The sequence below is a fragment of the Callospermophilus lateralis genome, chromosome 20, assembly GCF_048772815.1.
Source record: "Callospermophilus lateralis isolate mCalLat2 chromosome 20, mCalLat2.hap1, whole genome shotgun sequence".
Taxonomy (NCBI): domain Eukaryota; kingdom Metazoa; phylum Chordata; class Mammalia; order Rodentia; family Sciuridae; genus Callospermophilus; species Callospermophilus lateralis.
The window spans coordinates 6,736,310-6,749,857 of record NC_135324.1 but is presented as its reverse complement, the minus strand read 5'-3'; the positions used below and the strand labels follow the sequence as shown (position 1 = coordinate 6,749,857).

The window sequence follows — 13,548 nt, the reverse complement described above, 5'->3', positions numbered from 1 at the left end:
ATAAATAAAGTTAGTGTTTTATAAGCCCAATAAGATAACCACTACATTCTTACCAGAGCTGCTAAAATGAAAATTACCACATGGTGGCAAGATGCAAGCATGTGGGACTAGAAATGAACACAACCTCTGGGGAAAACTCTGAAAAACTTATACACACATTAGCCATCAAATCCATCAATTCCACTCCTTGGTAGATACCTAAGAGAAATGTCTATGTAGGCTTAGGCTTAGCAAAACTATCTATAAAATAACTCATAAGATCATGTACGGATGGCCTTAGGCTGAGCCTATGCAAATCCATTTTAAAACTCCAGTTTGAAACCTGTAGTCTCACCAGGCACACCTAACAGAGCCCTCCAGTATGGCCCTCAGGTACAAACAAGTCACTTCTCCCCACCCTGACAAACTCAGAGTGAAGTCTCTGGCAGGCTGTCCTTGCCAGATAAGAGGGAAAGGCACCCACCCAGAGGGAAAGGCAAAAAGATCAGGGTGGGGACCACCAGACCAGATGTTTTAATCCCAGGGTAAATGACATCACTAAGAGACCTGCTGGCAGCTGATAAGGATTGAAAGGGGCGTCAAAAGCTCCAAAATTTGCTATAAATAATGGAGCAAATGAACAGACATTCAGCCAGCTGACACTGATGCACCCAAGCCTGGGAGCCTGATGAGGACCTGGATTAACATCCCAACTCTTCTCATCTGCCTAAACCTCTGTATTGTTCTTTTGTCCTCAAACTCTACAGCAGCCTCTTGACTCTGGTGAGAAGTGGATTTCTCCCTATGACTGCCTTCTCAGCCAGCCTTCAGCTCCACCCCAGGAGAGGCTTGCCTGGGTTCCTGACCTGATCATGGCGGTCTGAGTAAGTGTGCATCTGCTGGACTTAAAGCATAAGACTTGAGACTTTTGATCTGACACTTGAACTTAGCAAACAGAGGGAATGTCTGTCATGAGCCTTTCATGATTAAATATGTTTGCAGAACTTAGAATTAATCTAGAATTGTTTGCTGTGAATTGATTATGTCTATTGCAGTGCCCAGCATTAAGGATTGTCGTTTTCTTGATTAAGAACCTATAGAGTGAAATTATATTGAGTGATTTGAGTGAATAAAGCATTGACTAGGACAGAAGCCTGTGGACATTCTTTATTTATCCCCCTGGACAGCATAAGTCGCACCTTTTGCCCATCATCACAGAGCATTATTATTATTATTATTTTGAGACAGAATCATGCTAAGTTACACAGGCTGCCCTCCAACTCCTGGGCTCATGCTATCCTCATGCCTCCCAAGTAGCTGGGACTACAGGTGTGTGCCATGTTCCGGGCTGCATTCATTTTATTTATTTTGTGCAATGCTGGGTTTCAAATGTAGATCCTCTTGAATGACAGCTGTACATTCTACCACTGAGCCACACAACCCAGCCCTAGATAACTTTTTTTTTGTTTTGGGTACATCGTTTGAACTCAGGGGCACTCAACCACTGACCCACATCTCCAGCCTTATTTTGTATTTCATTTAGAGACAGGGTCTCACTGAGTTGCTTAGTGCCTCACCACCATTGCTGAGGGTGGCTTTGAACTTGTGATCCTTCTATCTCAGCCTCCCAAGCCGCTAAGATGACAGACTTGCACCACCGTGCTGGGCCCCACAGAACTATATTTATTAGCCCAAAACATATAAACTATATAAACGTCCATCAGCAATTAAACAAACAAAAAAAAATTGTCATTTTTTTATTCAATGGCATAACACTGAGAATGAACAACTACCATTACATGGAAAAAATAGACTAATCTTAAGAACATTATGTTGAAGGAAAATAACCAAACACAAAACCATTGAGCTGGGGTTGTAGCTCAATGGTAGAGTGCTTGCCTAGCCCATGTGGGGCACTGAGTTCAATCCTTAGCACCTTATATAAATGAATGAATGAATGAATGAATTGTGTGCATGTACAACTAACAAATATTTTTACATAAGAACTCTCTATAAAATAGGGTACATATTATGATATCATTTGACTAAAGTTTACCTTTCCGAGATTTTATTAGCGGGACTGTAGTGGCCAGTCGCAGAAGAGAAGGGGATGGAGAGAGAGAGGACCCGAGAATAGGGTGTTGATATTTATGAGCTCAATGCAGGATGAGGAGGAGCAGGGAGAGTGGGCTGTTACTTCTTCATTGGCCAAGAGTTCGCGCCACTTCAGGGATTGGAGGTGCTCCATTCAAAGTTCGCGCCATTCATGGGGATTGGAGGTGATGGTTCGGGCGCCATTCAGTGTGTCCTGGGCGCTCTGGGCGCCATCTTTACCAACAATATACACTATTAGAAGTCAGGATAGTGATTATCTAGTTGGGGAATGTGTAGTGAGTGACAGTGGACAGGTATGATTCATGTTTTGCCTTGTTATGCCTCTTGTGAATCTGAGAAAGACTGGTGTTTTAATTATGATTAATGGGACTATGTTTTGACAGCACTAACTCCATATTGAATTTTCTCTGGTAAAACAAGCTTTGAGCCAATTGGCAGCTGACAGTTTCACTTGATAATCGGTTGACTGATAGCCACAGGAAAACTGTGTGCAATAGTTGATTTCCTGGAACTTTCCCTCCAAAAACTGACACCTAGAAGTTGAGTGAATAAACTTTCTGGAACCATAAATTCCAGTTCCTTCATACTCACTAAGATGCCACTCTGGGGACAGTTATTTTGCAAAAGCATTAGTTGATCAACATCCTTCCTGAATGAATAAAACAAATCCTTTACTTCATTGCTGACGGCTGGTGGCAATGCAGACCCATTCAAGTGTCACTTTGAATGGACCATTTTGGTTCTGACCATTTTTGGATAATTTCACTGTGGATAGTGTTTGGGTCCTTACCAGTGCTCTGTGCTCGAGGAATTTTCTTTTTATCTATTTTGCCTATATTTTCATATATTCCTTTTACTTGTTTTTGCTTATTTTACTTTTGTGTGTCTTGGGATAGACTGATTCATTTAGTTTGTCAGTTCATGGAAGAACCAGGCACAGAGGAACATTGCCTGTAATCCTAGCAACTCGGGAGGCTAAGACAGGAGGCTCACAGTTTGGAGACCAGCCTCAGCGATTTAGCAAGACTCAGTCTCAAAATTAAATATAAAAAGGGCTGGAGACAAAACTCAGCGGTAGTGTTGCCGAAAGCTTGTCCTTGTCCCTAACGGCAATCCAATAATAAGGACATGGTTTTGAGAAAAAGGGGAAAGGGTTATTGCTTTGCCAGCAAAGAAGAAACAACAGGGACTCCTGTCCCAAAGGCTGTGATTCTGCCCATCAGCAGGAACAGGGAGGGGGCTTTTAAAGAGGTGATTCAAAGGCTAAATTCCACTAGTTCTCTGTTGGAGTTGTAATTCACTTGTTAATTTGGGAGGCAGTCCTTTCAGAGATCTTCTGGTATCATCCCTAAAGTCTGATAGTGGACCTGTACTCAAGGATAGCTAAATATGCCTAGAATGGGGGAAGAAAGGCAAACGAGTTTCCCCAGAGATTAAGGATGGGAGAGATTAGGGAGAGAGGAAGAGAAAGAAATATGTCCATTTTAAAAATAAATTGCAGTGGCAGAGAAGCAAGGATTTCATTCAAAGCATAAAGTGGACCACGATTACAGACAGTAGAGCTCCCCTGGGTTCAATCCCCAGTACCCCCTCCCCCCACCAAAAAAAAAAAAAAAGAGGGGGGAATAATCCCTTGACAGGGAAGAATTCATTAATTAGGAGAGACTGGCATTTGCCATTTATTGTTGAGCACTGTGGTGGATACATGAAGTTCCAGTATATTACTGTCTCCCCTTTTCTGAATATTTGAAATATTCCATTAGAGAAAAAAAAATACAGCGCTTTTCATACCTTCTTGATTCCTCCACAAAATAGGGTTTCTTTATAAAATATGGTTGGCCACATAGTGCACTATGCTCATAGAGACGTTGTGAAGCGCAGAGGCAGAAAAGTGCTTTTTGAAATGCAGTTTTGATATTAGTTACTACTGCTATTATGGTTGCCGAGGCTAATTTGGTGCCTTCCCTTCTCTCTATAATGGTTCATTCCACTTTTCTCCGCTTTCTACTGGTTTCTTCCTACTAGTTCCCGCACTACCCCCTCCCGCCGCAGTCCTGATGGTTCAGCCCGGCTTCCCCGGGGGAAACCCCGTGGGGCGGAGCCCCAGCAGCTGCGAGTGGCTGCGGCCCCCTCCCGGAGACCACTTGGATCGCTCCGCGTCACGGGTGGGCCGGTAGTCGTGGGTAAGGCGCGAGTGCCGGGTTCTGATTGGCCAGGACCAGAGTAAACATCCGGCGGAGTGGGGCGGGGCCGGAAGTGGAAGAAGAAGGCGGCGGCTGAGGCGGTTCGCGAGGTTCCAGAGTAGCAGTCGGTGCCGCCAGGTGCCATGGGCCAGGCTGAGGCGCATTGAGGGGACGTGAGGCTGGACCATGGCTGGCGCTCGGGCCGCCGCCGCCGCCGCCTCGGCAGGGTCCTCAGCCTCTTCAGGCAACCCACCGCCTCAGGAGCCGGGGCTCGGGGAGCTGCTAGAAGAGTTCTCCCGGACTCAGTACCGGGCCAAGGACGGCAGCGGGACGAGCGGCTCTAAGGTGAGCACTGAGGCACGGAGAACTGGAGCACACCCCTGTCTTGGGAAGTTAGAAAGGAAAGACTGAGGTCCGAGGGCACAGGAAAGTAGAAGTGAGACTTGTCTGCTGAGGAAGAGGGTAGAGAGGGAACTTCTCCTGGGTCTGGACCCGGAGAGTAAGGGGCGGGCTTAAAAATGAAAAAAAAGGAGAAACTAGAATCCGAATGAGCAGAGGAAGACGGTCTTTTTAGTTTGAGACTAGGGGTTTGGAGGTCAAGGGTCAGAGCTGAGGGACCTGGAGCAAAGGTTAGAGAGAACTAAGGAATGTTATTATCCTGCTTCTGGTGCCTGGGGGATAGGGGTGGTTCAGGGCAAAACCACCACATCTAAGTAAAAATAGGGAGAGGATTCCTCCAGGTCAGAGGTCAGAATGAAAGGGCAGAACCGAGCCAAGAGATGGACTGCCAAGAGATGGACTGCTGAGTTGCCTCCTTATAAGGTCTCAGCATGACTTAGGCCCATCCCTTTCCTTCCCCTATAGAGCAGGAAGACAACCCACACTCCCTCTCTGTTCCTTTATCAAAAGAAGGTCTCAGTTCCTCTCTTTTTTTTCCCCCTTGGGATTTCCCTCAGACCTTCCACTGCACCTGGGCTTGATGCCGCTCCAGGCCTTCTGATCACTTGTAAACTTCTTGAGATGTATAGACTTATGTTTTTTCTCCCCAATGGACCTTTCTTGAACTGTGAACAAAGTGAACAGCCTTAGGGGGAGCTGTGCCTTCTATTTTTATAAGGAAATGGTGTGTTATTAGACACTGACTTGAAGTTCTTACTGATTACAAGGACTAGAGCTTCAAGGTACTAGTCTGAAGCTGGAGAAGAGGGAATAATCTGTCACCAAGGGTAGGTGATGGGTTAATGACAGGTTTTGTAATCTTGAGAAAGATATATTTTATGTGTTGTCATTTCATTTGAAGCTAATGAAAGTTGTGATCCTGCCCCCCAAATGCTGAACACGCACAGTTTTTACATGCAATGTCAATGGGTTTAGGGTCCTTCCTGAAGTATGCTATGTGGGTTAATGAACATGTAGGGTCTGTGAGCTAGCATCATGATGTCTCTTCACAGCATTGAATAATAATAATAATCACAGAGGCACATGTCATTCTCAGTGACCTCTCCAAGTAATGGACCACATAAATATGACCCAGAGAACACCAGAATATTTTTCATGCTTAAGTCTCCTCTGTGCAGGTTGAGCGCATTGAGAAGAGATGTCTGGAGCTGTTTGGCCGAGACTACTGTTTCAGCGTGATTCCAAATGTGAATGGGGATATCTGTGGTCACTATCCCCGGCACATCGTGTTCCTGGAGTATGAGAGTTCTGAGAAGGAGAAAGACACGTGAGCATCATGTGACCATAGTATGCTTGTTGGGAGGTCCTGGAAACTCATCCCTGGGGACAGGAAGTTGTTGCTGGGCAGGGCAGACATACTTTCTTGCCATGTTAAGAATAACTGGCATATCGGGTGTGGTGGTGCATGCCTGTAATCCCAGCAGATCTAGAGGCTGAGACAGGCAGATCACAAGTTCAAAACCAGCCTCAGCAATGGCAAGGTGCTAAGCAATTCAGTGAGACCCTGTATCTGAATAAAATACAAAAATAGAGATAAGGATGTGGCTCAGTGGTCAAGTACCTCTGAATTCAATCAATGGTACAAAAAAAAAAAAAAAAAAAGAATAACTGGCAAATTATTCTTGGCCAGTTAAGAATAACTTCAGGGTTCAGTAAATTAAGTTGGCAAGTTGTAACAGCATAGAAGAATTGGGAGTCATGACCCTGGATTTCTCTCACTCTTTCTCTAGAGCTTATTGTCCTGAGACATTACATCACACTTCACCTCTCTGAACAAATTCAGTGTTCTTTTCTTTCTTTTTTTTTCCAAGAGTATGAGTGGGTGGTGTGCTGTCAAGACAGGCTTAATAGTGTTTGCCATATGTAGCCCTTAAGAACCTCAAGTTTAGAGTGAGAATGCTTGAGTTTATATCCTGGATGCCCCATTTGCTGGTTATCATTAACCCTGGATAAGTTATTTAACCTCTTTTTCCTCAGTTTTCTCATTGGTAATTCCCTGCCTCATCTTAATTAGTGCTTGCAAGGACCAATTAAAATTCTAGAAAAGTTGCTAGTGCAGTTCCTGATGATAAGTAGTGCTAATACAAGCCTGATATGTTTGTTGTAAGAATCAGAAATAAGAGTTACATTGGTAGGCACCAAGACCTGAGTGTTTTTTGTGGGATAACAATTCACAGGAGAGTAGACATGAAGAGCCTGGTATAGGAGATGCCCTATAGGCAGTCAGTAAATGGTCACAGTTGTTTGACACTAATGACAGGACTGAAGTTCAAGGTTTGCTCTAGAGTTTCTTCTCCTAACTTCCCTGCTTGCTACTGATCTTAAGAATCCTTGAAGCTGCTGTCTTATATTTCTGTATGGACAAAGTATTAAGATGAATGCTATAGCTGACTCATGGTATACAGTGCAACCAGTCCTCTCTATATTAAAGTATGGCCATCTGTGGGCCCGAGAACCTAGTAGAAGTGTAGAATCTCAGGTCCCAGGTCTGTTGAACCAGAATCACAACATTAACAAGCTGTCCAAGTTATTCAAATACACATTAAGGCTTGAAAGTGCTACTGTAGGCAAACCAAGGAGAATGGTGAATCTGCCTTGTGTGTGTCTGGGAAGACCTTATGGTAGGGGAGCCTTTGCAGCTGCCATTAGAAGGATGACTACAATTTCTCTGAAGTTCCTTAGGGACTAGCTTATATAGGGTCTTGGTCATCAGGCCAAAAGCGGGACTTGTGGATCATGTGTGTTAGTGGTTTTGTAGCAGTATCCCCTGAGCACGCATTAAGAGTACAAATTCTAGGGCTGGGGATGTGGCTCAAGCCGGTAGCACGCTCGCCTGGCATGCGTGCGGCCCAGGTTCGATCCTCAGCACCACATACAAACAAAGATGTTGTGTCCGCCGAAAACTAAAAAAAAATAAATATTAAAAAAAAATTCTCTCTTTCTCTCTCTCTCCCTCCCTCTCTCTCAAAAAAAAAAAAAAAAGAAAAAGAAAAAGAAAAAAAGAAACAGAGTACAAATTCTAGCTGCACTTGGAGGCACACACCTTAATCCCAGCTACTTGGGAGTCTAAGGCAGGAGAATCAAAAGTTTGAAGCCAGCCTGGAAAACTTACTGAGACTCTACCTCAAGATTAAAAGAGCTGGGGTTGTGGCTCAGTGGTAGAGTGCCCCTGGGTTCAATCCCTAGTACTACGAAAAAGAAAAAAAAGTACAGATTCTAGAGCCACCCTGGTCCTTCTGAATCAGAGTTTCCAGAATCTGCCTTCTCAGAACTCCCTAGATACTTATATGCTGTAGTACTGCTACTGTGGGCCACAGGGAACCAGAAAATGCTTACAAGCAGAGGAACAGCCTGCTCAGAGGAGTTTAAGGAGTAAGCCTTAGTTTCCTCAATCTTACAGTGGGGATTTCTCTTAAGAGTGTCCGACTCATGAGGTCTCCTGGGGTTCCTAAGTAAATGAATATATTAAGGCCTCTTTATGAAGGTTATAGAAAGTATAGTCACCATCCTTTGTGGGGATCTCCAGTCCTAAAGAACTGGGCTTTGTTAAGGCCCCTTATTTATGGTTCTTATCTCTTCCTAACTCCTTCCAGAGTTAGGTAAACTTACCTCCTATGATCCTTTAGCCTACAGTTGCTCAATGAGGACTTTTCTTTTACCTTGTCCTTCCCCTTTTTTCCACTCCCCTCAGGGCTGGCTGGCAGTTTACCTCTATCCTGATGGCATTCTGATATTAAGCCCAGCTCTCTACCCCTGGGATCTTGTTACAATGCAGAATCTGATTTCACTACTTTTGAGGTGGGGATGTTTTCTAACATGCTCCCAGGTGATGCCAAAAAACAGTAGGTGGAAGAACTTGGTCTTGGTCACCTCAAAGAAGCTTTTCCTGGAAGGCAAACAAGTTCATTGCTGATTCAGTCTAGCTCTTAAAGGGAAGGAAACTAATATTTGTTGACCGGCTACTGGTTGGTAGGTGTTAAGGTCTCATACATTATGCTGCATCCCCCAAGAGGACAGTATTGTTCCATTCTGCAGAGGAGAAAGTTGAAGCCCAAAGAGGCAATTTGCCTCTGCTCAAGATTACCGAGGTGTTACATGGAATGGGGTTAAAAGCTGGGTTTCCTGACTTCTGCTCTGCCTTTTCTGCTTGTCTGCTTTTTTTTTCTTTCACCCTCACCTTGTCTAGTGGGGCCTTATTCTCCAGGCCAGGACTACTGTACATCATCTTCACTCTAGAGGAGTTACTGGAGTTTGATTTTACTTTTCACTCTTTGCAAGGCCTCACACTAGTAATTGAGGTTATTTTGGGGGTGGGGGGTGATGCCTATTTGTTGGAGGGGAAGGACTAGAATTGTTTGCTTCTTTACATTTGGTTTTGGTCATTACTGTGATACTAGCTTAGACTGAGTTAAAAATGGTAGAACTGGATTCAGGAAGTGGTTTGGTCTTGATAGTGAACCTCAGTAACTCTGTTCATTGTCTAGGAATAGAAGCCTGGTCCAGGGTCTCTGGACATGTGATTGTCAGCAAGTGTTCATGGAGTGTAGTAGGCCCCAGGAATCCAACCAGAGGCCAGATAGATGAAGTCCTTACCCTTAGGTCTGGGGATAACAGAAAAATAAGCAGTAACCGTATAATAAGAACCGGAGTAAGGAGAAGTACAGGTGAGGGTCTAGGGGACAGTGGTTAAAACCCTTGGCTCAGTGGCCGCCTGCTATGGTTTGGAAGTCAGTTGCCCTGTTTACCTGTTCTGTGGCCTTGGGCTAGTGATTTCATAGTAACATGTTTCATCTGTAAATGGGGCTAATGACATTAAATAGTAGTAGCAGTAACATTTACCTCAGGAAGTTTGGGGCATGTGTAGAAGGGACAGTCAACATAGTTTGGGAAGTGTGGGGGGTGTTGTGAAGGTTTGCAATTGGAAGTTAAGTGACAACAACTTTTTCTTCTTTACTTGAAAATAGTTTTATTTGTGTGTAAATGATACTGAAGAAATATAAAATCCAGCTGGGTGTGGTGGTGCACACTATAATACCAGCAACTTGGGAGGCTGAGGCAGGAGAATCCCAAGTTCAAGGCCAGCCTCACCAACTTGGTGAGACCCTGTCTCAATAGAAAGAGCTGGGGAGGGGGTGTCTCAATGGTTAAACACTCCTGGGTTCAATCCTCAGTACCAAAAATAAGTAAGTAAGTAAGTAAATAAATAATTCAATAAAAAATAAAAATCTAAAGAAACCTCAATCCTTGGTAACATCTTGCCAGAAATTTCAGTGCATATTTTGCAGACATAAATGTGTAAGTCTACATTTATTCATTCACATATGAATATCATGTGCCAGATACAGATACAGCTTACTGCTTAGCACTGCCATAAAAAGACAAGAGTTAATAAAAATAAAAACAGGAACTATTGCGAGAACAGAAATTGCTTTGGTTCTTTGAGTGGGGAAACCAGGCAAATAAATCATTAGCTAACCTAAGAAGAAAAAGTGTGTCTTTACTTTTAAAGATAGTTCAAAGCCCTTGAGAGGGAAACAGGTGTATTTTCCACCTGGAATTAAGGAGGGTTTGCTGAGTGAGAAGTAAGGAGAATAAATCGCAGTTTTAAGGCATTTAGGATTCAGAGGGAGTTACTGGTATGAGCGAGTGAGAGGCAGCTGCAACAGGTAGAGCTGACTAGGTGGACAAAAGATTCTGGAGCACCCTGTGGATGGGAAGAGGGGTGCTAAGTACAGGACTGTACTTGCTCTATTGGATATTCTTAGAGTCAGAGTTTAATGAGACAGTTGTCTTGTTAGACTGAGGTGTCTTTTTATTTCATAGGTACACTGAGTGAGGGAGGACAATAACATTCAGGTGCTTGGGGCTGGCTGGCAGCTCTGTGCCACCCTATAGGCACTTTGCAAAGGTACCCCAGGATCTGTAGGTTGGTCATTCTTCCCCCTTCCTTCAACAACAACAAGAAATTTTAGTTAATAAAAATTGTATCTTGGGGCTGGGGATGTGGCTCAAGTGGTAGCGCGTTCGCCTGGCATGCATGAGGTACTGGGTTCGACCCTTGGCACCATGTAAAAATAAAATAAAGATATTATGTCCACCTAAAACTAAAAAAAAAAATAAAATAAAATATATTTTAAAAAGGGGCTGGGGATGTGGCTCAAGTGGTAGCGCGTTCGCCTGACATGCATGAGGCACTGGGTTCGACCCTCAGCACCACATAAAAATAAAATAAAGATATTATGTCCACCTAAAACTAAAATAAATAAAATAAAATATATTTTAAAAAGGGGCTGGGGATGTGACTCAAGTGGTAGCACACTCACCTAGCATGCGTGAGGCATTGGTTTTGATTCTCAGCACCACATAAAAATAAAATAAAAATATTGTGTCCACCTAAAACTAAAAAATAAATATTTAAAAAAATATGTATATTTTTAAAAAATTGTATCTTAAGGATTAGGGTTGTAGCTCAGTGGTTGTGGGCTTGCCTCGCATGGTGAGGCACTGCATTTGATCCTCAGCACCACACAAATAAACAAGTAAATAAATAAAACAAAGATATTGTCCATCTATAACTAAAAAAAAAAAAAAAGTTGTATCTTAAATTGGACCTCACAGAAAAATACACATTGGAAACCCCCTTATCTCCTTTCCAAAATCACTGAAACTGTTTTAAAAATCATACATATATATATGCACATACACACACACACACACACACACACACACACCAGCAATTGAACCCAGGTATGCTTAAACACTCAGACATATCCCCAGCCCATTTTATTTTTCATTTTGAGGGAAGGTCTCACTAAGTTGTTTAGGGCCTTCCTAAGTTGCTGACACTACTCTTGAACTTGTGATCCTCCTTCCTCAGCCTGCTAAATCACTGGGATTGCAGGCATGTGCCACCATACTGACAAATCTCTTAAACTATTGATCCTCTTTTTAACTTCAATTTCAGACCCTACAACTTGTTAGTTTTTATATTGCTAAGTCACAGTTTGGAATAAAAATAGATACAATTTTACAAATAATTCAACTTTTTTTTTTTTCCAGGCCAAGTCAGATTTCTTTATTTGAGTCTTGAGGACAAAATATTTGTAAAAGACGTATCTAATAAAGGGCTCTTAAAATATATAAAGAACTCTTAAAACTCAAAAATAAGAAAACAAACAACCTGTCAGGCATATACCATGTCCATAATCCCAACTACTCCAGAGGCTGAGGCAGGAACATCACAAGTTCAAGGCCAACCCTGGGCAATTAGCAATGTTTTTTTTTTTTTTTTTTTTAATTTTTAATATTTATTTTTTAGTTTTGGGTGTACATGACATCGTTATTTGTATGTGGTGCTGAGGATTGAACTCAGCGCCCTGAGCATGCCAGGCGAGCGCGCTGCCACTTGAGCCACATCCCCAGCCCAATCAGCAATGTTTTTAAAACTATTTTTATTAACTTCAACAGCATCCAGATTCATGTAATTAAGGAACCACAGATATGGGAGTTGCTGACTAAATTCTCCTCAAACAGTTATCTGGGTACATGTGTCCATGAGGAGCCATACAATGACAAGAATCCCTAGAAGGATTGAGATGTGAAAGGAATTAAACCCTTGTAGGGCTTGGTCTGAAAAGCATTATTTTTTTTTCCTGCACTACTGGGGATTGAACCCAAGGGCATTCTACATCTGAGCCATATTCCTAGTCCTTTTTGTTTTATTTAGAGACAGTGTCTGGGGTTGGAATTGTGGCTCAGCAGTAGAGCGCTCGCCTAGCATGTGTGGCCCTGCATTTGATCCTCAGCACTACCTAAAAGTAAATAAATAAGGGTACTATGCCAACTACAACAAATAAATAAGTAAATAAATACATAAATAAATATTTAGAGACAGTGTCTGGCTAAGTTGCCCAGGCTGGCCTCTAATTTGAGATACTCCAGCCTCAGCCCCTCAGGTTGCTAGGATTAGAGTATGTGCCACCACACATGACTAAGCTCAGCTCTTTTAAGGAGGGAATATGAGCTCCTTTCTTCCCTTCTATGTGTGTACTTGGGTAGCTGGCAAAGCTTCCCGCTCTAACTTTTCTGCCTCTTATCTCTGTCACTGCCAGAAATTCTGACTAACTGGTCTAGGACCTCTGTTACCTGATGGTACTGAGGATAGACCCTTATTTTAGGGAAATGTGATTTTGTGTGAGTGTGACTTGCTGGAGCTCATTTCTAAACCTGAATCTTTCACATTCTAGGAGCTCCCTTACAGAACCTGGTGTATTACATCTATTGTGCCATAGGTAGCTTTTCTTTTGCTTTCTTTGCCCAGCATTTTATACCCTTTTGACTCTTTGGACACTTAAAGATGGTTGCAGTGAAACTGGCTGGCACATGAACTGTAATCTCATCTTGCTCCCTAAAAGATCACAATTATGGCCTTGTGGTTTCCAGAGTCTATAGGTACCAAGTCTTACCCTGGAAGTGAAGTAGTATGGCCTTGTGGTTTCCAGAGTCTATAGGTACTAGGTCTTACTCTGGAAGTGAGGTAGTAGACACTTTAGACATAGTCATCTGTCAATTTCCTATGTATATTTCTGTCTTTTACATATTATGTCTTTGGTTCTTTTTTTTTTTTTTTTAAATCATCAAGGTTCTGAAATCAGGATAACTTTAATACCCACAGTTAGCACTTTTTCTCTCACCCTAAAAAACTTAATATATCAATGATCTAAAATTTAAGAATTAGGCTGGGGATGTGGCTCAAGCGGTAGCATGCTCGCCTGGCATGCATGCGGCCCGGGTTCAATCCTCAGCACCACAT

The 13,548-nt window shown here is 42.8% G+C and overlaps 1 protein-coding gene across 2 annotated transcripts in view; it reads left to right on the top strand.

Annotated features, from left to right (window-relative positions):
• The first annotated feature begins 4,345 nt into the window (after positions 1-4,345).
• Mtmr14 (myotubularin related protein 14) overlaps positions 4,346-13,548 on the top strand; it is a 47,378-nt gene continuing 38,175 nt past the window's right edge. For both annotated transcript variants that reach the window (XM_076841239.1, XM_076841238.1), the window contains exons 1-2: positions 4,346-4,622; positions 5,855-6,003. In XM_076841239.1, the coding sequence (XP_076697354.1) occupies positions 4,464-4,622; positions 5,855-6,003 (308 nt within the window). In that variant the 5' untranslated portion in view covers positions 4,346-4,463. The remainder of the gene's footprint in view (positions 4,623-5,854; positions 6,004-13,548) is intronic.